At 45.9% G+C, this 23,565-nt stretch overlaps 2 protein-coding genes across 2 annotated transcripts in view; both read right to left on the reverse strand.

The window, feature by feature from the left end:
* The window catches only part of C2CD2 (C2 calcium dependent domain containing 2), a 433,467-nt gene that overhangs the window by 286,173 nt on the left and 123,729 nt on the right, over positions 1 to 23,565 (reverse strand). The window lies entirely within an intron of this gene.
* Positions 106 to 22,219, reverse strand: RIPK4 (receptor interacting serine/threonine kinase 4). Its single transcript, XM_075726719.1, has 8 exons — positions 21,959 to 22,219; positions 13,955 to 14,246; positions 6,199 to 6,347; positions 5,355 to 5,404; positions 4,130 to 4,288; positions 3,057 to 3,163; positions 2,278 to 2,530; positions 106 to 1,283 (listed from the first exon to the last, which is right to left on the reverse strand). Exons 1-8 carry the CDS (start codon positions 22,138 to 22,140, stop codon positions 106 to 108), a joined length of 2,370 nt encoding a protein of 789 aa, XP_075582834.1. The 5' UTR covers positions 22,141 to 22,219.

Consider the following 23,565-nt stretch of genomic DNA (forward strand, 5'->3'; position numbering starts at 1 on the left):
CCACTGACAAGTGGGTCGCTGCACAACTGGAGAAGGCCCTCATGAGTCAAGCTCCAGCAGCCTTCTCGCATCAGGTAGAAAGGTAGCAAGTTCTGTACCTTTTGCTTAAGTCTCACTTAACAGCACGGTAACTGAGCTGTTACTGCTCTGCTGAGCAAGCTGTAGCAGGGGCTGACATGCGGGTCTTTGCATGTCAGCATGCACCCCATGCTTCAGAAGAACCTCAACTGTTTTTGTGTGCCCTCCTCGCGCAGCCAGATGAAGAGCTGTCAACCCTTCACTGTCAGAAATATTGATATTTTCTGAACTGACAAGTTCTTCTACTACTTCAGAGTGCCCATTTTCTGCAGCAAGATGTAACGGTGTCCTATTTAAAGGGCCTCTGGCTAGAACACTGGCCCTTCCATCTATCAGCAGCTTTGTTGTTGCTAAATGGCCACTGCGAGATGCCAAGTGCAGAGCAGTGTATCCTTCTGCTGTTGCTGCCTCAATGTCTGCGCCATGTTTAAGGAGCAGCCTTGATGTGCTTGTGTGGCCAGTTTCAGCAGCTATGTGGAGAGCAGTCTGCAAGAGCACGTTCTGTATGTTGACATCTGACTCCAGGTCTATGAGAAGGCGAGCGACACGGTAGTGTCCTCGTTGAGCGGCCAAGTGTAGCGAGGTCCTTCCGTCCACGGTCTGCACATTCACATTTGCACCCTGCTGTTTGGCCAGCAGCTTTACAATGGGGAGATGACCTTGCCAGGCAGCATAGTGCAGTGGCACCCAGTCATCCTTTCCTTTGATGTTCACATTAACGCCTCTTCTCAGCAAGATCCGCACGATATTCTCTTGGCCATACTGACAAGCTATGTGGATGGGGGCTCTGCCCTCAAAATCTACCTCATTTAAGGATGCATTCTTATCAAGCAGCATTTTGGTGCTGAAATCATCCCCATTTTGGGCAGCAAAGTGAAGAGCAGTCCACTGATCCTCATCTTTGGCATTAACATTGATTTTCCTAGCCATAATCAGCTCCACAATGCTTTTAACTTTCTTCTCAATGGCTATGTGAAGAGGGGTGGATCCTTTCTTGTTGGTGAGGTTAGGATTAGCGTTGTACAGGAGGAGCCATTTGACACATTCTTCTTGACCAGCTTCAACAGCTAAGTGCAAAAGACTGGAGTTCCCATCTAAAACAATATCAACATCTTGAGGCTGGAGGATCTTCATCAGCTTGCTCGTATCTCCAGATAAAATGGCCTCTGTTAGCTTCCTTTTCTGTATGTCTGTAGTACCAATATCTAGATGGATATAAGGAAGAAATTTTTTACAATGAGGGTGGTGAAACACTGGAACAGGTTGCCCACAGAGTTGGTAGAGGCCCCATCCCAGGAAACGTTCAAGGTCAGGTTGGACGGGGCTCTGAGCAACCTGATCTGGTTAAAGCTGTCCCTGCTCACTGCAGGGGGGTTGGGCTAGATGACCTCTAAAGGTCCCTTCCAACCCAAAGCATTCTATGATTCTATGAAAAAGACACCATCACAATTGATACCCATCAAACCTTACTTGCCCATGGCTAATATATCTGGTGGCTTCAGCAATGACTTGACTGCAAAGAAATACACCCCACACACACCCCCCACAGTAATTTCAGAACAATTTCAGGTCAGATTTGGAGCCCCACTTACTCTTACTGTTTCTTGTGAAATAAAGAACAGAGGATGCTGTGCTTGATCTCCCTGCACTAATCATTGTTTGCCTAACTGGAAAATAGATGCCTGGTTTTTGCAGCACTGAAAAGGGAGAGGTGTGTGCGCAACAGTGGGGTCTTTATTACAATATGGGGGCTGCTGAGAAGGTGGCTTGAGTCTTCTAAAAACAAAACAAAAGAAATACCCAGACTTGGGCTTAGTATAACTGAAAAAGCCACAAGCTCAGATGACCTGACTGGGCATTGGCTTTAGTCCCACTTCACCACTTCAAGCAGGATGCTGGACTAGGTGACCTCCTTTCCAAACAACCTTTACATGACTGATTCTGTAATTGCTTTGATGGGAATTCAGGTCACTTCTTTTCAAAAGTAAATGAGATTTATTATTTCTCATTAGATCATGTTTGGGAACCATCTCTTTTTTTTTAAAAGCTACCTCCAGTAAACAAATCTGTAGTGCTGACAGCAAGAGAAAGCAAGGCTAGCAAAGATTTCCAGAATGCTATTCTTTATATGACTACTCTCCAACCCATTGCCTCCCATGCCCCAGTCCAAACAACTACAAAGAAAAACCTGACCATTACCTGAACTCTCCCTTTCAAAAGAAAGGGAAAGGGAGCCTCTGGATGAAAAAGCTGAATCTACAGATGAAACTCCTGAAAGCCGCTTGTCACTGGAGGCAAGTTTAGACTCAGAAGAGCTGCGGCTGAGATCCTCAGGGCCTTCCATAGTCTGTGAAATCCCCGAATCCAGCTGGGACAACAACTCTGAGAGACTGTAATCCTTAACTGATGGTAGAGCAGGCTCCTGTTTTGGCTGGGATAATGCAGACATCCCCTTCAAGAGAAGCACACAAGCATTTCAGAAAGGTCAGTAAAGAAAACTGAGCATGAGGCCCTCCAGGAAGAAACACAAGTTTGTTTGTTTGCAGGTAGCCTTTAAGCATGGTTTGTATTAAATGAAACCTATGAACAAGGTCACTGACAATTTTCAGATGCAGGAGGGCAGCTTTCATCAGTACTCACACAGCCACTAAAGCTGCATGAATCTTCTTAAAAAAAAAAGCGCTGTAGACAGATCAGTCACACCCACATAGTTCCAGCCTTTATTTCCTAACTGGCCTGCTCTCCCTCAACAGTCCAAGATCCACTTGCACTTAGTCCTGTGCCGAGTTTTTCCTGAGCTGGTCCATGCATCTGCTGTCACTTTTGCATTCCAGTCCTTCACCAAGACCCATTTCTGTCAGGCAAGAAGGTGCTCAAAAGCAGCAAAAAGAAGGTTGCCTGGGAAGTTACAGGTCACAGAGGAACCTGTTCCTCGCAAAACCTAGTGTGCTTGAAACAGAGGTGGAAAATGAAAATACCTCAGGCTGCTGCTCTGGGGAATTCTTGGTGTCCAGGTCCTGAGTTATAATCTCTTTTGTTTCATCTTCTGGTTTTTCACAAAGGGCCTCTGTTTCTGAAGTGATTTCTTTGAAGAAAGCAAGAGAAGGTTTTGGTTGGTTGGTTTGGTTTTGGTTGGGGTTTTTTTTTTTTTTTGGTAATAGAAGACTTTTCTGAGATGCCCTGCCACCTTTCTCTATCATTAGAGCTTAACAGCTTTGAGATACCATGGGAGAAAGACTCCAATTTTGACTATTCCATCTAGCACCTCATCAGAGGGTATAAGTGTGTACCTAAGCAAAGAGTGCATAGTACTGACTGAACAATTCATTTTCACATTCAGACCAGACTGATGTTACATGGTGGCTGCACTGCAGGACTGTGAAATGGGAACCAGTTTACTGCTGGCAGCCTTAGACATATGTTTTTAAAAAGATGAGAACCCTCTTCACTTCAGTCCCCATACCTTGTTTGGGCAGGAGGAGAGGGAAGAGGCAAATCTCTCCCATTAATGCTAAATGAAGCTACCTGGAGATAGCACTTGCTACATCCTTCTGCACATTTGAATTTGTAACAGGTGCTTTGGCCAAGTTCAAGACTTTCACCAGAGTTGCCTTTTATTGGCAGAAAAATGATGGTACAAATTGTTTTGTTACAAGAAAACAATTCAGTTTCTCAGCATACAACAGTAAATTTCAAGAGCCAGGGCCTTCAATGCTTTGGTGTGGTGAAAACCACACCGACTACAGCTTGGCATATGCCCTGACACACACTATCAGAAATGAACATAATTTCTGGCTAAATGGATCAACTGGTTCAGTACAGGTCTTATTCCCGATGTGTTTACATAACACTGTCATGGTCAGACTTGTCCCCAGATAATCCCTTCCTCCACAAGTGAGTAAGTGGCCTGTATCATTGTCTCTACCATACAATGTGCTCTATTTATTCTGTCACAGATGTTCACAGCATTTACCCCAAGGATTAAGAGTCCTGAGCAATAATGTGACTCATAGCAGAATAAATGGGCAGCCAAGTTACAAGGAAATCTTACCTTGAAATGTTGGCCGTTCACCAGGATCATCTTGCCAACATTTTTGCATCAGTTTGATCAAGTTATTACATGAATGAGGTCTGGATTTGGAAACAGCAGGTAGCTCTGGGCGGTGGCCTTTAACTACTTTTACCATAATATGCAAAATGTTGTTTTCCTCTGTAAAGCAAAAGCACACAAATTAAAATCTCCCAGCAAAAGGAATGGTTTCTCTTTTGTCTAAGAGTATGAACAGTGTATTAGGCTGAAACTTTGTTTTCATGTGTTTTTTCTAGATTTAGTGTGCTTTCTTTTATCAACAGGGAAAAAGAAGTTGGTCTTATTCTCCCACAATACAATCGTCTATGCAATAACACCTGCTTCCTGTGTATCAGCTAAAAACAATTGTCAGTGAGCAACTGTGTTCTTTTTCCACCAATAAAAGACACAGAACCAAAGAAAAAACTCAAACAGTTCTTTGCTCTCTCTCTTTGGATTTCCGTATCTGCTGTAAGAAAACTGGACCACAGCTTTCATTTAGACCAGGTACCTGAACTTTTCATAAAGGTGAAGGAAGAACACAAATCAAGCAGTGCAGGAACGTGGCTCTTGTCTCTGAAGTCAACCAGTGTGCTAAATGGGATCTCTCACTTGCAGAAAAATTAATAGCAGACTGGAACTTGTTCAGGCATGTTTGCTATACATAGGCTAGTCATATACACAGGAAGAGTCATAAAGAATAAATAGCTGCCTGTTGATCAGTACATTTACTGTGGGGCAGAACAAGGCTTATTCTCACAGACAGCTTTTTTATTTTTTTAAAGAACAAATCTGTACTCACAATCTACAAATAAACTACAGAACCTCTCTGCAGAGAAGCTGTTTCTGAAAACAGCGCAGTTGCCTGCCAGTTGGCTTTGCTCCGCACTGTTCCTCATTGGCCGCAAACATGACAGAAGCCTGTGCAGGCCACACACTAACCTGGATCTGTACAGCAAACTGCAGCAGAAGCAAAAAGGTGCAGACTAGGGCCCCCTGCGGCAATATGTGTTCTGCTTTCACAATGTAGTACAAAGGAGGACTTGCATTTGTGATCAGAATTTGAGAGCTTAAAAGTGTCTACCACGCAAGACTGTAGGAATTTGGAGGACATGCATGTAATCTGGGGGTGGTGGGGCAGGAAGCGTGCTTATCAATGGGAGAAAGGAAAAAAAATCCAACACAACCCACAATACATCAAACTTACCTGCAAAAGGCTTCTTCTGTGTAAGAACTCCCCAAACCACGATGGAAAAGCTACAAAGAAATGCAAAAAAATTATTTCTAGAAAAGCTTAAAGAAAAGCCAAAAAACTCACAGAAGTGCAATTTCTTTTCCTAAGTTCTCTTTCCTCGTCCTTCATTTCTGCATCTAATTCAGCTGATGAATGCACACAACAAGATGCAGCCAAGAACCATGATTTGAAAGTCTAGTTTTTGCAGGGAGGAACCTGAGGCAGCAAACAGGGACTTGCTGGAGGCTGCTGAGTTCTTGGTAACATTTACCAACTACTCTACACCAACACTGACAAAATCAGAGAGCAGCAAAGCATTACTGTGGATTTTATTTAATACTTCTACCCTGCAAGACAACTTTAAAGAAATACATTCCATTTAGAATATGACATATCTTTTAATCTACAGCTGTGATTTCCTTTTCCTAATAACCTTACCATGAAGGAAGAACCAAAGACCTAGTGATGAAATCCACTGACAATAACTAAGAACTTTGTCAGACTCAAACAGTACAGGTCAGGATGTACCTTTTGATGGGGACATTAAAGGTGGGCAGAGTGCATCCCATGCCAGTTGCTAATAAAGTAAGGGTTACTTGGAATGGTAACGCTCAAGACACAGGATCAGCTGCAATTTGTTAAAAGGTCTCTATGCTATAAAGACTTTGCAAAAAGCAAAGCAAACATGACCCTTTGCAAGATGAGGCTTAAACTAGATTTAGGGGTTTCATGCTCAATTAGGTTTTATAGCCAGAAAAAGAGGGCTCATTTTACAGTATTACTTAAAGTGCTTTTAAGCGTCTTCCTATTAACTGACCTGTACACATCATGTTTGGTGTCAAAACACCTGTTTTTCTCTTTGATGCGCTCTGGAGGAAGGTATGCAATTGTGCCACACAAGCCGTCCATGCTGATGTCATGAGAATGGGACAAGCCATTGCACTTTGCAAGTCCAAAGTCAGAAATCTGAAAAAAATGGAGGCAGAAGAGGGGAAGAGAAGTGCATGCTACCATTAGACTTTGGAGGCATTAACAAAAAATTTTCTGTAAAGAATGATAGATATGACAGGGTGACCCAACAAAATATAGTGAGCTGCCATTCAGAAATACTAAACTAAGAAAACATCTCTGGAAGTGTTATGCTATGGTATGCTTTTCTTTATGGTTAAGCTAAAATTAAAAAAAAAAAAAAAAAAAAAAAGCAGCAAGCAGTTTTTTGCAATCAGCAGCATGTTAGCCCATTACATAGCAAACACAACGAACAGTCAAGACAATTTATTGTAATTTAAAACTGGTCAAATTTAGCTAGCGCAAACTACTTTAATGTGATTATTGGTTCTGCCACCCCCTTTTCCTACCTAACCTCACGTTGTACACTATGTTTAAGTGTTCTGAGCACCTGTTTTCAGACCATGAGCTCTCCAACGAGTGCAAGAGAATTGCTCTTTCAGATATCGCTGTTACACTGACCATGCCAGCAAGGACTAAGCCCAACACCAGAGGCACCAAGTGTTAAAAAAATCCAAACCAAAACACACACACACATCAAAAGTCCACAGAGGGAATTCTTTTTGGCAACTAGGAGATATGGCAAGTTGGTGCAGTGACGCAGTGAACACAGCTGAAATGAACAAAACAAGTGACAGCAAGTTTATAAAAAGGAAAACACACCTCCACTTTAATTTGAAGTGTCAAACAAATATGCATTCATTTGCTCTCAAAGGCATACCAATCATCAAGCAAACAGATAGGCAAGGAATTTCCTTTGTCTTACTTATTTCTCACTGGTCAAAAATGTCTATTATGCTAAGTGGAAATTTCAAGAAAAGTCAAGTCTTTTTGGACCACTCAGCCCACTGATTTTTGTCTACATTAGATAAGATTTCCCCCCCCCCCCCTCGACTTACACGTTCTTTTTATCTAATAAATACTCAGGTTTTTCAATGACTCATTCCCCTTTTGATCTTCACAGCTTCTCCTTTGAGAAAGTTCTCCCTCAAAACAACAAGCATAATTAAAAAAGCTGCCTTTTTTTTTTTTTTAAATAGGCTCCAACTTTACACTTTCAGAAGTTTCTGTCTAAAGATACCACAAAGCTAGTCATAACATGCATCCATTACTGGAAAGGGAGAAAAGTGCTGCCAGCTTCAGCCTCCTGGAGAACAGGCAGGCTACACAGCCATTGGTCTTCAAATGCTAGGAATCTCCCTTTGCCATAAAACAAACAAAGCAACCCACACAGCTTCAGGAAGAACTTCTCCCAGAGACAACTCAACAGAGGCATTCTCAGGAGCTGTAGAAGTCCTGTACCCTAGCACACATGTATATCCAACTTGTTGTCCATCTGTATCTTAAATCGGTAGGGTAATGTGGTAATGACTTGAGAATAAAAAAAAAGAGGGAGGGAGGAAAAAAAAAAAAGTGAAGTCATCTGGAGGAATAGTTTCTCATGCTCTTAGGGCTACACTCTGAGGGGGATTGCTGGCCTCCTCAGCAAACCAAGCATTGGAGCCCAGGAGGGCAGTAAGTAGTCAAGAAACCCAGGTTTGCAAGCCAGCTTACCCTGGGAAGAGCTGAATCGACCGCCCCAGGAAGCACTGCATGAGTTTGGGGCACGTAGTGCTCCACAGGAGAACAAAAGCACAACCCCAACATCATACAAGCCCATGGTGTCAGGTTAATAAACGAACAGACTGCTGCAAGTCTGAACAGATCCCGCTTGGCAAAGCACTGCTATCCTTTGATTAACATGAAGTATACACCTCAAGAAATCCATATGGCATGCAGGCATAATTAAAGCAATACACCTTCCTCTTTGTCTAAACAATGCTGGGTTTCCTACCATATAAGTTAAGAAATAAAGATGAACTACAGACAGCACAGTGACACTCCTGTATTAAGAGCCACCAGCTATGTTGCATGAATCTAAAGCTAGGGGCTTGGACAGGAGGCTAAGCACACTAGATAGAAAAGGTCTCAAGTCTCAGCCTACAAATCAAGAAACAGCTAAGGTACATAGCATGCTCCCCCCCCCCAGGCTAGCAAGAACTTTACCTTGTGAACCTGCCCCTACCTACTGTGAAGGACTAGGTTTTATACCAATTAATAGGAAATTCATCTGTAGAGCAGAGCTTCAATCGTATCAAATTCTGCAGAAAGCACTGGAAATTGAAGAATTGTTATCTTCCAGGCTGCCACAAAATAGTAGGATTCTGCAGACAGCTTGTGTGGCTTTTATTAGTTCCTTTAGGGTAAATTTTCCACGCTGCATGGTGTATTTAGTCATGCAGTTTCTTTAAACATCAGTGGGAACTGTGCAGTGGGTGGAAGACACAGCCATTTAACTTAACCTATTTTGCCTTTAAATTGCTTGCCAGGTACCTAGTTCTGCAACACAAGCCACCCTTGCTGGTGAAGGTAGTGAAAGCAGAGCACCCCTACCCACTTCTTCCTCCGCATCCCCGCTAGCCCTCGCAGCCCACCCCGGGATCTGCCCTGCCCCACGATCCAACAGAACCCGTAATCTCACTCCTCACATCAGTTAGTTCAGGTGGATCCCATCATGCTTCAAAAGCATACCTAATATCAGCAGAGTTAAGAGGAGACATGGAGGCGACAGACTGCTTTCATGCAAAACACGCGGTGAAGAGGTAGGAAGAAGAGAAAAAACATTGGCCAAAGCCCACGCAGACAGTGGGATTGTTCATGTTCAGACAGATCGCTCAGTCTCAGCCCTTTAAAGGTCTGCATGAGAACAAACACGTGAGTAGTGACTAGGAAGGGGAGCCGTACATGTTTTCCTGCCCACTTCCCAGCAACACTTACTTTACTGAGATTCCAAGATCTGAAATTTTTTTCCCCTTTTTTATTTTTTAGTTTTGTTTGGTTTAAATCAAGCATACTGTGCACACAGGCCTTTCTCTGCTTCTGTCATTTGTGGACTTTTCCATTCTACTTCGTAAAAAACTCACTTGCAAAGTTTTAAATGCTTTATCAAGTTTTTTTTTTTTTTTTTTTACTTTTTGTTTGTTTTAAAACTAGTAGATATGCTCATGTAACTGCAATGCTAAAGTCAGCTATTCCCAAACACCACAGGGATCTAGCTCCCAGGAACAAAATTAGTGCTTGGGAAGGGCTTTGATGACTCCTGACAGGCCATCCTGTAGTGTGCACTTAGCTTCCAATGCTGCATGTCATTTTTCTGCAAATAAGACTCAAGAACCCACTGCAGTGGACTCAGGGACAGAGTTCACCAAAAGGTTTTCTTCATCAAATAGGTAACAAAGCCATCAGATTAATTTTTAATCGCTGCTGGCATATTCAATATTTGTCCGAAGTTTCTGTGCACTTGGATTATTGAGAATGTCACCCCATTTCTCTATGGGGTTTTTGGGTGTTGGGGGGGGGCTTGCTTGTTTGTTTTTCTGGGGGTAGGGGAGAAAGGCCAGTTGCTTCAATTTTGTTCTTTAAGAAATGCCAGAAATTTTTAAGAGACTTACATGGGTCACAGATTTGGACTACTAAAAATTGGGAATGAAAATTAATTCCAAGTGTAGACACAACCAGCATCTGCACTTCAGACATAGGTCTTTGGTGTTTACAAACACACTTCAGTTAGCTACTAGAAGAAGTCTTTCTGAAACAGACTGTATTTCCATCCTTTTCCAACCTGCCCTGAAACCTTAACTCGTCAAAACCCATTTCAGGTGTGACCTTTGTAATGCTCTCTTCAGAAGTGGCAGAAACCAAAGCCACAGTCAAACATCCATTTTAATCCATCGTAAATCTGCATTACCATAACAGGGATGGTCTTGTTCCTTCCCCTGTGCTACCACAATTAGATCAATTAGAGAATTGATCAAGGTGAAAACCAGCATTGGTGTTTGGGATTAAAGAGCCATATAACAGCAGCCCTACATGGAAACCTTGATCAGGAGGGATGGGAAACAGGGAGAAGGGACACACAAAACAACAAAGCCTCTTCTCATTTCTAATAACAGGAGAGCGTTTGCAGCTGATAGAAAAGTGGCTGTGCTAGTCTAATAAAAAGAGACAACTGCTCTTTACCAGCCTGGCCTCTGGGTATTACTTTGACCTACAGTTAACAACCTACATTAAGCAGCTTTCTGATGAACAAATTTGCTATCTGACTAGGCTCCTTCTAGCTCCACACTCAGAAATTTTGCAGTCCCTTCTTTCGCTGAAGCAAATAAAGGTGAAGACCACAGAGGCAACCTATCCATATTTAGTAAGACCATCAGCACAGCACAACACAGCAGCAAACATCACTCTTCACACTGGTTTAAACTGGAGCACTGTGCGGGAAAAATAACTACAGCAAGCTTAAAGCAGCGCACAGCAGAGACCAGCTCATCCTGCTTCAAGTTCTTTAAAAACAAAGCCTGGGAGATGAAAAATAACTGGTGGGGTTTGCCTCTGTGTGTGTGTGTACCCACACATATATGCATGTGTGTGTGTGTATATATATAAATATATATGACAAGATGAGGAGCTGCAAAAAACAGGCTGGACAGCAAGAGAAACAATAACTTAGAAATAATGCTTTTGCCCAAAAGTATTAAGTTGCAGGTTGGCTTAGTTTTAAATACCTGAACAAAAAGTAACACTCTTAACCATGAGATACTGCAAGTAAGAAACCTGGGAAGCAGCAATAGAGCGAGCGTCCAGGCATGGTAGCTGGCAACAAGTTAGGGAACAAGATTACTGCATTTGGGGGGTGGGGGGTGGAGGAGGAGGGTGTATTTTCCTACCGAGGGCCCTGCAGAGAGATCACATCAGAGCAGGGAACAAGCAAACTGACTGCCTGCGAGGGCAGCGCTGGAATGTGGCATTGCTTCCCCAGCGCCAGCTCCCCGCAAGCGATTGCCACATCACAGGGAGCTCAGGGGAGACATCCAGAATGAGTTCGGAGGACAGGAGAGTCGAAGCACAAGCTCATAAGACGTGGTCCACTTAAGCAAAAATTAGGTGTTAGACAGCCCATAAGTATTGGAAGACTGCATATATGGAACACTGGAGAAAGGGGCAGGGAGGATCTTGTTGGTACAAATAGAAGTAACAGGTTGACGTTAAGGGAAAAAAAAGATGCAGGGTGATCCCTGCTAGCAAAGCCTGCCTGGGTATGCAATAACCCTCCCAAGGAAACCACGCTGCTTAAGGCCACCAAGATGCAGCAGGACATGGCAGGGAATGGAGCTCCCAGCTGAGGCTCCTGTCAGTACTGATCTCCACCACCACCCACAGGGGAGGAGGCATGCATGCATGCATCCACCCTCCAAAAAACAGCAAAGCCTTACCTTGCACTGTACATATTATGTACGTATATTTAAAATTACCAAGAAATCCCCCAACATGCCTGTGAAAAAGTTAATATCTGTCTATCCCTGCTCAGTTCTCAGGCTAATGCCATCCACTTAATTATCCTCCCAAGAACAAAATTCAGCACACACTTATGTAATACACAGGAGACAGCTTTATGATATGGAGGCACCCACTTGATGATAAGTCCTGTGCAACACTACTGCGTTAGTCATCGTCCTCACTTGGGGTTTTTACAGTAAGCATTGTGCTCGTAAAAGAAGAAGGGCGTGCTTCCATTTAACTAGTAACACGGCACAGAAGTATTTCTCATGTGCTCCACTGGAAGACTGTCTGCTTCCTGGCTCAAGGGCAAACAGTTTGTAAAAGTCCTCCCTACCTCCAAACTCTTCTTTTGCAGTCTGCAACATCTCTTTGCTCACCTTAGGATTCTTTTAGGGACAGGTCAATTAACGCTAACATTTAAGAAGTAAAAACACTTCAATCATCAGCTCCATTAGCCTTCCAGCAAGAAAATGCACATTAAATCAAGCTGCAGGGTCTGAAATTTAATTACAAGTTTCACATCACACAAAAAGAAGGTTTGGGGCCACATTTTTAAAGTGAAGGCGCCTCACAGAATATGTACATCTTTTATTTTGCATATAGGTTCCTATGTCTGCTTTGCTGCTTGGAGGGGTTTCCAAGATGCCTGCACATGTAAAAGACTGCTGGCTGGAAAAAGGTTTGGATTAGACCATGCTTTTCTGAACTTAATGAAAAGGGTCCGAAGACCTTCATGTGTTTCATATACAGAGCAAGTAGCAACAGTGTAGGGATGTCAGCAATGACTGCACCAGAAACTTTTTTTTTTTTTAACATTTTGCACTTTGCCCCCTTGTATTACATCACCACCCAGACACAGGCTATACAGCAGGCAGAATATCAGGCAGCATTTCAACCTCCTGGAACAGTGAGAAAAATACAGCCTTCATATCTTGGCTCATGGATGAGTCAAGAATTAGGAATTTAAGAAGTTATGCAAGCAAGCACAAACTTTAGGTAAATAAATACTTAGCAAAGGCCTCTCAGCACCAATGCGTGAGAATATACTTCCAACATCAGATCCTGATGTTCTGGTCATAATACCATGGACCCTCTGCAGATGCCTCCTATCTCAGAAAGAAAATCCTTCTTAGAAGTAAACCACTAAGAGGCCTAGTAAAAAAGCTGAGACAGGTGTGATTTCATTAGAGGCACATACCTCTCATGGCTCCAACCCTCTCATGGCATCAGGAGACATGTTTTCATATAATGAAAACTTCATTTTTAGAATGGTACAGCAAGACCAAAGCCATTTGGCCAGTTTGAGGGGGACAGGAAAACAGGGAGCAGATGGATGATGGCACTGATAAAATCTATGACTACTTGTACTGAGTTATACCAGCCAGCCAACATGATTAATCCTGCAGTTCTAAGGTTAAGAGTTTGGCCACTGAAGGAAAAAAAAAGAAAAGAAAAAAAAAAAAAAAAAGATGTATTTCAGTCTCTTTCCTCTCCAAAAGGAAGGATCGGAAAGCACACACAACCTCCGTAGTCCAGCTAGCAAAACAGAACCTCCAACATAGAAGGCCAACAAGTTTGCTAGCTTACTCTGGAAATGGATAAGAAAAAGAATTTCATGCCGACACAGCCACAAAAATTCCCTTAAGTGACCTCTGGTATGCATAAAGAGTCAGGACAGAGATACTTCTTCACTGTATACGCTCTGAGCAAGTGAAAGAAGAAAATTAATTGCCTCTGGGAAGGCTTCTCTGGACTCCAGCTGTAAATGAAATTTGGGTATTTAGTGGAGAGTACAAAGCCAGAAGGACCTAGAGCGAACAAGGTTACCACTGGGAGCTGTGGAAGTGGCATAGATGACTTACGAGGTTCACACTGTTTTCATCTGCCTCATGACCCTACTGGAAGGAAATTTATAGGACCACCCATTAGGTCTCAAAACCAGAATTTACTACATTAGCATCCTCCTAAACTTTCAGGCTAGTTCTCACAAGTTCCCCAACTCTACCTCTATGTACCAAAATGGTGCTTAAATCGGGTAGGCAAGTTTGGGGATTGGAGGGGTTGGGTTGGTGAGCATTTTTTCTGATTCAAAAGGATTGCTGCTGGTTTCTCTCAGGCCTTTGAGTTTGGCAGGAGCCACACAAGAATATCCAAAGGTGGGTCCCTGGCACAGAGTGCCCAATGCATACCTTGACATGATAGTGGGCATCAAGCAGGATGTTTGCAGGCTTGAGGTCCAGGTGGAGCAGCGGAGGGGACATGCAGTGCAGGAAGTTCATCCCCACAGCTGTCTCGTGGATGATGCGGAAGCGCAATTCCCAGGGCAGAGGTTCGGAGGCCAGGAGCTTTTCCAGAGACCCCGTTTCCATGTATTCCATGACCAAGCCAACTGGCTCTTTACAGATGCCATAAACAGGAAGGATGTAGCGAAACTTTGCCATTTCCATCTTCCTGGCTTCTTCCAATAACTCCATGCGTTCTCTGGGTAGAAGAGAACAGATGGTAAAGGATGGAGTAACTGTTTTTCTCCCCCCCCAACATGCACAAAACATTTCTTATGAAACCAAACATCACATTTCATGATCATTGCTTGACTGAACCATGCTACTACATCTCACCAACCTGTACTCCAGGCATACTTCCACATTTACTAACTTTGTTTTATGCTTCTAATGGTAGGCAGCTTACAGTAGCTGAACCACAGGCGAGTTGTACGCTTCAACAGTGCAAATATCCCTAGCGTAAAGCCCATCTCTCCGCTTTGATGTTTATGCTGTGCTGTTAAAGAATGAGGCTGATACATGTAGTGCCCAGATTTACCACCACTGTAACTCCTTGGGCTAAATTCATTAACTTTTTGTGAGTCATAAGACTGCATTAATCAGGAGCGAGCACGGACAGCATTGCTTCAGCTGCCCCACTGGTGCAGGCTGCCAGCCCGCAGACCCAGGCCTTGGGAGAGGAATCCCGGGACCCACCATTTTGGAGAACAAGCTGCCCACTGTAGCTAGGGGGACACAGCAAAAGCCTCCTTGTCCTCAAAACCCAAACTTGGCACCTCCAATACTATGCTCACTCAGCTCCAGCGGATGCCAAAAACTCCCGGCAGGCCATTTTCGGTGATGTAACAGGCCCAGCGCCAGCACGTGTAATGAGCACCCCTGGGTTGTTTACGGGTCACTTTAGCCTGACCTTGCAGAGCACTAAACGTTACTCAGTCCAAGCTGCAGCCTCCCAGGTCAAGACCCTTAATTGCCATGCCCTCCTTTTGCACCTCATGCATGGCCTTCGGGCTGCAGCTGCCTGCGAGGGCCCACCGGCCGTCGAGTTGGGAAGAGGAAGCAAGGGTCCTCTCCCCAGGCCGACTGCGCCCACAAAGAGCAGCCACACGTGATGGGTAAAAAAAAAGCCTTCAGTCTGTCAAAAATTACGTTATTAGTGATGATGGGCAGTACCCAGAGCAGCTTTGGGCCACGGGTACTGATACATCACTGTTGCTGCCACCCACCAATTCACAAAAGAGGGCACAGGGAGGTCAGACAGGTAAAATTTCCTGAAGAGACCCTCTCTTATTACACAACAGCTCTTGTAACGTACCCACGATGTGTACACTATTTAATGGAGAACAGTACCTGAAGTAATAGGACAAAATTTTAACACAGACACCTGGTAGAGTCCTACTTTAAAAGAAAAAATTTCAAAAAATTGCTTTGACACTCCCCCACCCCACGCAGGTGTTTTGAGATTACCAGCTCTCCTGGAGGACGTCAGGGTTTAAATACAAAGCTCAGTGAGCACATTCACAGCAGCTGCAACAACTAATCAAAAGAAAGATGCTCGTACCCTCTGCAAGGCAGAAAGCTCTGTCGCCTGCTCCCTCTGCCAGTCCCCAAGAGCTGGAACACACCTGGGGACCGATCCTGACCCAGTCGCAGTTTGTGCCCTGCACCACTAACAAGTGATGCCAGTTACCACTGTGGGAGCCTCTGCCATGGCAAAGCTATCAGCTCAATCAAACTTTTTTTTTTTTAAAAAAAAAAAAAAAATCCAAGGCCAGGTAGAAGCACTCTCCATTTCTAGAAAGAGAAACACCAAGTCCAACCTTAGTGCAATGAAGTCTCCCCTTCCTGTGTGTCCCCCCCGATGCCTGGATGACCCAGGGGACAGCACACACCACCCGTGCTGAAACGCAGCCTGCAAGGGACCCTCAGTGCTCCCATGTGGGAGCAATTTCGGGAGCCGTCATTTAGCCCTTAGACTCTGCACTAGGACACTCCCGTGACCCCGTCCCCTTCCCGTCTGCTCCACCTGCTGTGGGAAGTGCAGAGTTAATATTCGCCCAGACGAGGTTGGAAATGCTGTCCACTCCCTGTTCCTCACCAGCTGTGGCAGCCTGCAATAACCTGGTGCAGTTAACATTTCATGCTAGGGGCGAGTCTAGCCCAGCAGGAAGCAGCAGACCTATTTCAGAGGCAAGATCAGGCTGAAAAATGGTTTGAGGGACGTACACACTGGGAAGAAAAAAAAAAAAAGATAAGGGCAATCTTTTCTATTAACCATGTTGGCTCCTGCTGCTCCCTACAGCAACTTTCTTGTGAAATAATTGCCTTTGTAGACAAGTACCCAGTTTGCTCTTTGGCACGCTGGAAGGGAGTGCCTATGAATAACTCAACCAACTCCTTGCCCCCAAGCCACGTGCATAGCCAGCATAATTCACCAGGCTTCGGCGGGCTGAGCTCTGGAGTCAGGGATGTAAAATAGCTGTCTGAGCCCTCCAAGGCAAGGCAAGAACCCAGCAACAGCTAAAGCCTAACAAGAACCAATAGACTCCCAGAGACGGGGTTCCCGGGCTAACGACAGCCTCAGAGAGCATCACCAAAATCACAGCTGCTCAAAATGGGGCATTCTCCCCAATGAAGAGAATTTCCAGTTTCAACAAAATTAAAAAAGCTCCCTTTCTGCTTAGGCCAGAACCAGTTAGTTGAGTGAATTAACTGACTAATTAACAGGCAAGTGCCCTTTATCTAATTTGCCTGTTTCAATAAAACCCCCATACAACAACTGCCCCCTTTAGCACCTTCCAATACCCAGAGCATTCAGAACTGAGCCAGTGATCTGGTATAGCCAGGGAGACATGTCAGTTTTCAAATACAGACCCCTGTCACCTTTAGAAAACAGAAAAGGAAAAAAGACAAAAGAAATAAAGAAGCCCAAAGTACCATTCAGTCATTAGCCAAGTGCTGGAGTGCACTTGCATTAATCCTATTAACACAAACAGCTCCTTAAACCAAGATCTCCTCCATCAGGCGAAGGTGAAAGGTCTTTCCCTTTCCTTTTCCCTTAGCGCAAGGTGCTACTGGCACCCACCGCAGTCTTAGGTGTCCTCAATGCGCCCATCACCTCCATACGCAAGTGCTAATGCTGCAACAAAGGATGCTGTAGGCGTCCCTCAAGTTCACATTTAACAGATCAAAGTATGGGATGGGGCGGAGGTATACTGCTCAGTTACTTTTAGTGCTTAGGAATTATTCTGCATGCTCACCAAGAAGCACTTCCCTCCAAAGTGGAGGGAAAAAAAAATATATGAGGTTTGTCAGTCAAGAGGCATGGGACTAGCCTCTGTTATAATAGAGTTTCTTATTTAACACCCACTCAATTCAAGAGTTGGAATTGCCTTCTTTAAGCACCTTGGCTCCATTCCCCTCCCCCTCCAGTACTATATCCTAACATTATGGCAATAAAAACTAAGAAAAAGCTTGCACACAGGACAGCTGAGCTCATGTAAATCATGGGGTGCATATATTTTTCCTCTATAATAATATTAGAAGACAGGGGCACAGACATCAAGAGATCTAGCACGGGGTTCAGTGCCAAACAGCACCTCTGTCAAAGAAGAAATCAATGACAGATCAGCCATTTTCAAAGCAATCGGAAATATTACATGAGTGGGGGACCTCTGATATCCCCGAAACAGCTGTCTGCTTCCGCTCGAGGTCAGACCCTGAACAGATAGGGCTGCATTCTTTGGATTCTCCTGGAGAGACAAGGGACTTATTCCTGCCCACTGCCTCACTCCCCAGGGACCAGGGCCCAACCCTGGTACCACAAACCCGGCCACAAGAACAGCAAGAATTACGACTATATCCACATTTGCATGTATCCAATCTTTATGCCCTAAAGATAACACAGTGTTATAAAAATACAACTTTAAACTCACAAGGCAGTCCTTGCAGTTTTATATTCCCCCACCACTATCATCACATTTCCCTAATGGAGTCAGAGACAGAGCAGTTAAAGCTGCTCCAGAGAAACTCAAAAAGCCCTGAAAACCTGTAATGGGGCTGTTTCTGTGAACCACCTCCAGATGCAGAGCAGCCAGGCTTCTCCCAGCCCAGGGGAGATCCAGCCCTGCACAGCCAGGCTGCTCTCCAGCAGGGAATGCAAGTTACCTCTTTACAAACTGCTGGGGGTGAAGATGGGGTTCACAAAAATACAACACCCTTGAATTTTTTCAGGGACTCTTTCGTCTGCATCATGGCAGATGTTTAAGTGCATACAGTGACCTGTGCTCTGCAGGGTACAGCTTTAACGACCTTCACGCTGCTGATCCTCAGAAAGGAGCAGAAGAGAAGAAAAACCACTGCACGGTCGGGGCAGAGTATGGTTGGGGCGGGGAGGGGGTGTAAGAAAATAATCCCTTCTTTCAGGTTAACACAGATCTCAGCCCTGCTAACAGAACTCTGCTGCACAGCCCAGGTATGAAAGGATTACAGGTTAACCCAGACAGCCAGGCTCACCCCTGCTCTTTAAGGAGCACAAGCTGAGTATTAACTTCTGCCCACACATCCAGAGACCGCCAGAACAAACATTCATTCATTCACCTTCGTCACCTAGATAAATGCAGCATCTGCTAACAGCAAGGCATTTCTAAAACCTCTGTCTAAGTCCTACTCCATTCCTAAATCCCAGTCGTGCAGAGGCAGGTACATGTCGGGCTTGGCTCTTTTTTTTTTTTTCTTTTTCCTCCAGTCAAGGAGGCAGACCTTTCCACCTCCACGCCCTGTAGTCACCCCCACCAGCTGACGCCTCCAGTGAAGAGCCCCCTCTGGGAACCGTTAGGTCATTCATGTTCATTATAGTCTGCACATTTACATTCAGCTATAAGAAATCCACCAAGGCTTCCAGGGTGCTCTCTCTGAGCTCGCCACCCTTGTTCTCCAGACCATACTTCCATTCTGGCCAACAGGGGTAAAGAGAAGAGACTTTGCGCTCTCCACTGCAAGTCCTGGGGGAGAGGCTCCTCCATCTTTCCGGGTCACACACTCTTTTCTTCTTCAGGCTTCCACTGAATCTCCCCAGCTTGAGTCGCATGCGGAAAATGCGATCTCAGTAGACAGAAAGCGGGAGCAAATAAGGCGTTAGGAATGGAATTTGGCTCGATCGCCTGAGAGGGCTTGGGCTTAAAGGTAAAACCACTTCTGGCTGTACATTCAATTGTTCTTCTGCTTGAGGCCACTTGGCTCTATGGTATGATAATTGCCAAGGGAATTACTCCAAATCTCTTACTGTCTGCAGAAACACAGTAAGAGAGACTATAGAGTATTACCGCCACCAAGCCATTACAAACAGGGTTTTAATGTGGTACCAAATAAAGAAGAAAAAGCCTCTGTGTTTTTCAGTTCATGTTTCCGATACCACTGGTAATTCTTCTAACTCTGCTGCTTCACAGGGTTCCAAGAAACAGCTAGTCAAGTTAATCTGGATTAACAATCTAATTACACAAACTTGTTTCAACCTGCTAACTAAAGAGGTAGTGTTTTATTTTGTCTGTGCCCCCCACCCCACCCTGCCATTTGAAGGGCACAAGTTTCTTAAAAAAGTTTCAGGTGAAGAGTCTCTTTGGGGGGCAGTGTTACCAGCTACTGAAAGGGGTTTGGTAGAGCAGCCTAAGAACCAAAGGAGAAGCATACACAAATTCAGCTTCGCTTTATTTTGCCGAAGCAGCCATTTCAAAGGCCAGGGATCCTCCAATTTCTAATTAGTGCTCCCCTTAAGTATCTGAAGCAGAAAATCTGCAGTAAAACAAATAAATTAGTGTTTCAAGGATTGGCTTGTTAAAATTAACCAGGAGCTGCAGGAGCCCCACGCCCTCAAAGTTCCCAAATTCTCAAGGCATTTTTATTTACTGCATTGCATGTTCGTATGGTCTCTCCAGCATCTGCACACCTCATAGCCACCGAGGGGCAGGCTCATTTGCTCATTGGAAATATTAATATAGGGATTTGGCAGCAACTCTCAAAATTAGTTGTTCATATTACAATCAGTGGCAGCATCCTTCATCTCTGACCAAAAATTAACTTTTGAGTAAATTTCTAAATGCATTCTGCAAATGAAAAGTGCAACAAACATTCTAGCTTATTTTTAAGAGATGTTTTAACTGCAAAATTAGTCAGCTACAATACGATTTTGATTAGGCCTCAATAAGCATCAAGCTTGAAATCCACTTTGAAGTTTTAATGGTAGGAGGGCTTGCAGGTTAACTCAATAAAACACTCTCTGCAACTTTAAGGTCTTTTCCATTTTATTCACAGGCAGCACAGTTACCCTATGCATATATTAAACTGTCCCTCTCCCCTTTGAAAAAAAGGGACATTATCTCATTTACTATGCTACATAAGCCATGCCTACAGCAAAGTCAGGTATTCAAATAATGGGCAAGCTGCCCCACTACCCTAGTAATCTTGTAGAAGACGGGCTTACAAATGTTTTCAATCTGGGGGAAACTTATCTCCCTCCTCCTGCAGGAACCACAACAAGGGAAACCTTTTGTGACCGAACCAACCCACATCTCAAAAAATGGAACTGCAGAATCAGCTCGTGAGTTGGCAGAGATCCCAGAGGTCAAGGTGGAGGTGGAAAAGCTCCATGAAGATGACTTGGCCATATTCACCTCCCTCCGCACAGATGCTGACCGCTGGGAGATCACTACCGTCCCTCAAAACAGAAGGACGTTTCTAAAGATGCACCTGACAGCCTTCCTCTCCTAGGAGAGCCACCCTCGATAGGCCCTCATCACACGCAGACCGCGTGAGCACAGCTCAGTCGATCGTCCTCCGCCATGGGCCACAACTGGTCACGGAGGGCAGGTGAGCTGGAGGGGGCTCTTGCCGTGTGGGGCCTTTACCTGCAATACAACAGGGCTCCACGCTGGACTACCCAGTGAGGATGCATCCTGGGCAGACACAGGGAGAAGCGCTGGCCCTGAACTGAAGCTGGAGAACGTATTTCCCAGCACGTCCCCTTTCAGCACCCAGTCCTGAAAGACAGCACACCCACCTCTGCAGCACCTGCACCCCAAAGCCCCCCACACCGAGCCCGCTGCTCGCCCCACCAGCATCTACCACATGGCAGTCACAACGAGTGCATCTGCAAACGCAACCTGAAAGGCTGGCTTTTCGCAAGGTAGGCAGATGACTGGAGCGAGACACGGCAGGCCTGAGAAGCCCCCGGATCCCATTCGGCATTTCCACTCCCGCACTTCCCATTTGGACCCGCCTTCCATGACCTTTGGAGCCGCAGCAGGCGTAACGCTTTAGCGCAAGCCAATACACGCACGACCAGGGCAGGGCAAAATGCTTTCCGAATAGCTCCGAGGGAATAGGCAAGACCTGTACTGCAGCCGAGCGGCAGCTCTTTTCCGAGCTGTTGCGAGTGGCTAAGCAATGTAGCTTATTCTTTGAGGGAAGCCAGCCCCATTAGGCACGATATAACTGAAGGTGGCGGTCCGGGCTTCGCTCAGGTGTGACGAAGGCCGCGTTTGCCTAGGGAATATTTCGTCGCATGGCTCTCTTCGCCGCGTTCGGTCAGACCCGCGTCCCCGGTGTTGCTGTTGGTCAACAGGGCAGCGGGATGGGCTGCAGCTACGTCTCCTCAGCGCGGGGCTGGGTTGGTTTGTTCAAGTACGCTTCTGTCATCTGTAACTCTGGGCTGTGTCGCTTGGTTTGTTTCTTAAATCAGGTTGGGGCAAGGCTGCGGAGCCCTCAGTCGCCCCACGGCTTCCCGGCTGCGCATACGCGCAGCCGGGAAGCCGTGGGGCGACTGAGGGCTCCAGGGTGCCCGGAGAGGGTGGCTTCTGCGGGAAGAGCCCCTTTCCCAGCCCTCCCGCTCCCTCCCTCGTCCCCATCGCCTCTTACTTCTCATCCACATGAAGGCTGGGCGAACACTTGATGGCGAGCCAGGTCTTCCAGTGGAGATGACGCACCTTGTACACCTGCCCGAAACCCCCCGAGCCGATCTTCTCCCAGCTACCGAACTCGCTCTCCTCGAAAGTTTTCAGCAGTCCCATGGCCCACGGGGAACCGCTCTCCCGCGCCATCGCCGCCGCTCGACCGCCCGCCCGGCACCGCGGTGCGCAGCGCAGCCGCCGCCGCCGCCGCCGCCCGCCCAGGTGAGTCAGGTGCGCTGGGCGGGACGGACCGGGGTGGCGTCACTTCCTGGGGCCGGGCCCGCCCCCGCTCCGCTGCTGCGGGGTTCCGAGGCGGCGGCTGGTTCCGGGGCCCGCTCCCAGCTGTCGCCCCTTGGCCCCTCAGAGGCAGCCAGCGTGTCCCCAAGCGGTGTCGCGGCCCTCGCTTCTCCCGACACCTACAAATGGCAGCGCCCCCCCACCCGCGGGTGGGCTCCCCTCTTCCCTCCCGTGGCGCAGCAGCCCCGAAGCCTGGCAGCGGGGTGCAGCGCGGCTGGCCTGAGCTCCTCAGGCAAAAGCGCTGGGGCAGGAGGAGAGCGCTGCGCACGCCGTGGTCATTAAGCTATTAATTAAAAGGGGGAGGGAAGCACCAGCAGCTGCATTCCTTTTCTTCCATGCAGGGCCCACTCTGGGACCCCAGCGGGCTGCGTCCCTCCGGCAAAGGAGCGCAAACCCGTCACCTGCGCGGCCTGCTCGGGTCTGCGAGGCTCGGGCCATCCCCGGCTGGCGGAGCCTGGTGTCTGTCCAGGCACGCTCCAAAGCAAGCTTTTTTTTTTTTAAGCGCTGGGAAACCATGCTGCCAAGAACCGATGCGACTCTGGGTTTAGTTGCCCCTGGGAGTCATAGAATCATAGAATCGTTTAGGTTGGAAAAGACCTTTAAGATCATCCAGTCCAACCATTAACCTAACACTACCAAGTCCACACTAAACCAATCAAGGGTAGACTAGACTAAACCATGTCCCAAAGTGCCACATCTACCCGTTTTTTGAACACTTCCAGGGATGGTGACTCCACCACCTCTCTGGGCAGCCTGTTCCAATTCTTGACTACCCTTTCCGTAAAGAAATTTTTCCTAATTTCCAACCTAAACCTCCCCTGGCGCAGCTTAAGCCCAGAGTCGGAGCTTTGACGATCCCAGCGGCAGATTTCAGTGCCTGAATCCTTTTGTGGATCTAATTGCAGGTACCTACTGCAGGGCTGGGACCAAGGGATAGAGGGCCTCACTCTCTTACTGAGATGCTGCAGTTGGAAGGAAGGAATCTGCAACCTTTGCAACATAACACGATGGTCAAGAGACTGTTCCCATCTGCATCGTGACCTTCACACCTATCATGTATCTAAAGGTTAATAAAGCTTGTGTTTGTTTGTTATAGTGAATATCAGACTCAAGTTGATTGTTCTAGGCAGTTAGTGTATGATCATTTAATCTGGCGGGTAAGGCAATAGATAGAGGACAATGTGTTTTAAAGCTAGGATAATAGCGGTAATCAGTCTTGTCTTTGCAAAGCTCCATTTAAAAAGAATCTATAGGGACATTACATTACTTTCAAAAGAC

Source organism: Pelecanus crispus, chromosome 1, assembly GCF_030463565.1.
Source record: "Pelecanus crispus isolate bPelCri1 chromosome 1, bPelCri1.pri, whole genome shotgun sequence".
Classification (NCBI taxonomy): Eukaryota; Metazoa; Chordata; class Aves; order Pelecaniformes; family Pelecanidae; genus Pelecanus; species Pelecanus crispus.

Coding starts and splice junctions, on each gene's coding strand:
- RIPK4 (XM_075726719.1), bottom strand. CDS start 22,140: ATGGCGCGGGAGAGCGGTTCCCCGTGGGCCATGGGACTGCTGAAAACT. Junction 6,348..13,954: donor ATGCCCACTATCATGTCAAG/GTATGCATTGGG, acceptor CATTTTTTTCAG/ATTTCTGACTTTGGACTTGC. Junction 5,405..6,198: donor ACCAAACATGATGTGTACAG/GTCAGTTAATAG, acceptor ATTTCTTTGTAG/CTTTTCCATCGTGGTTTGGG.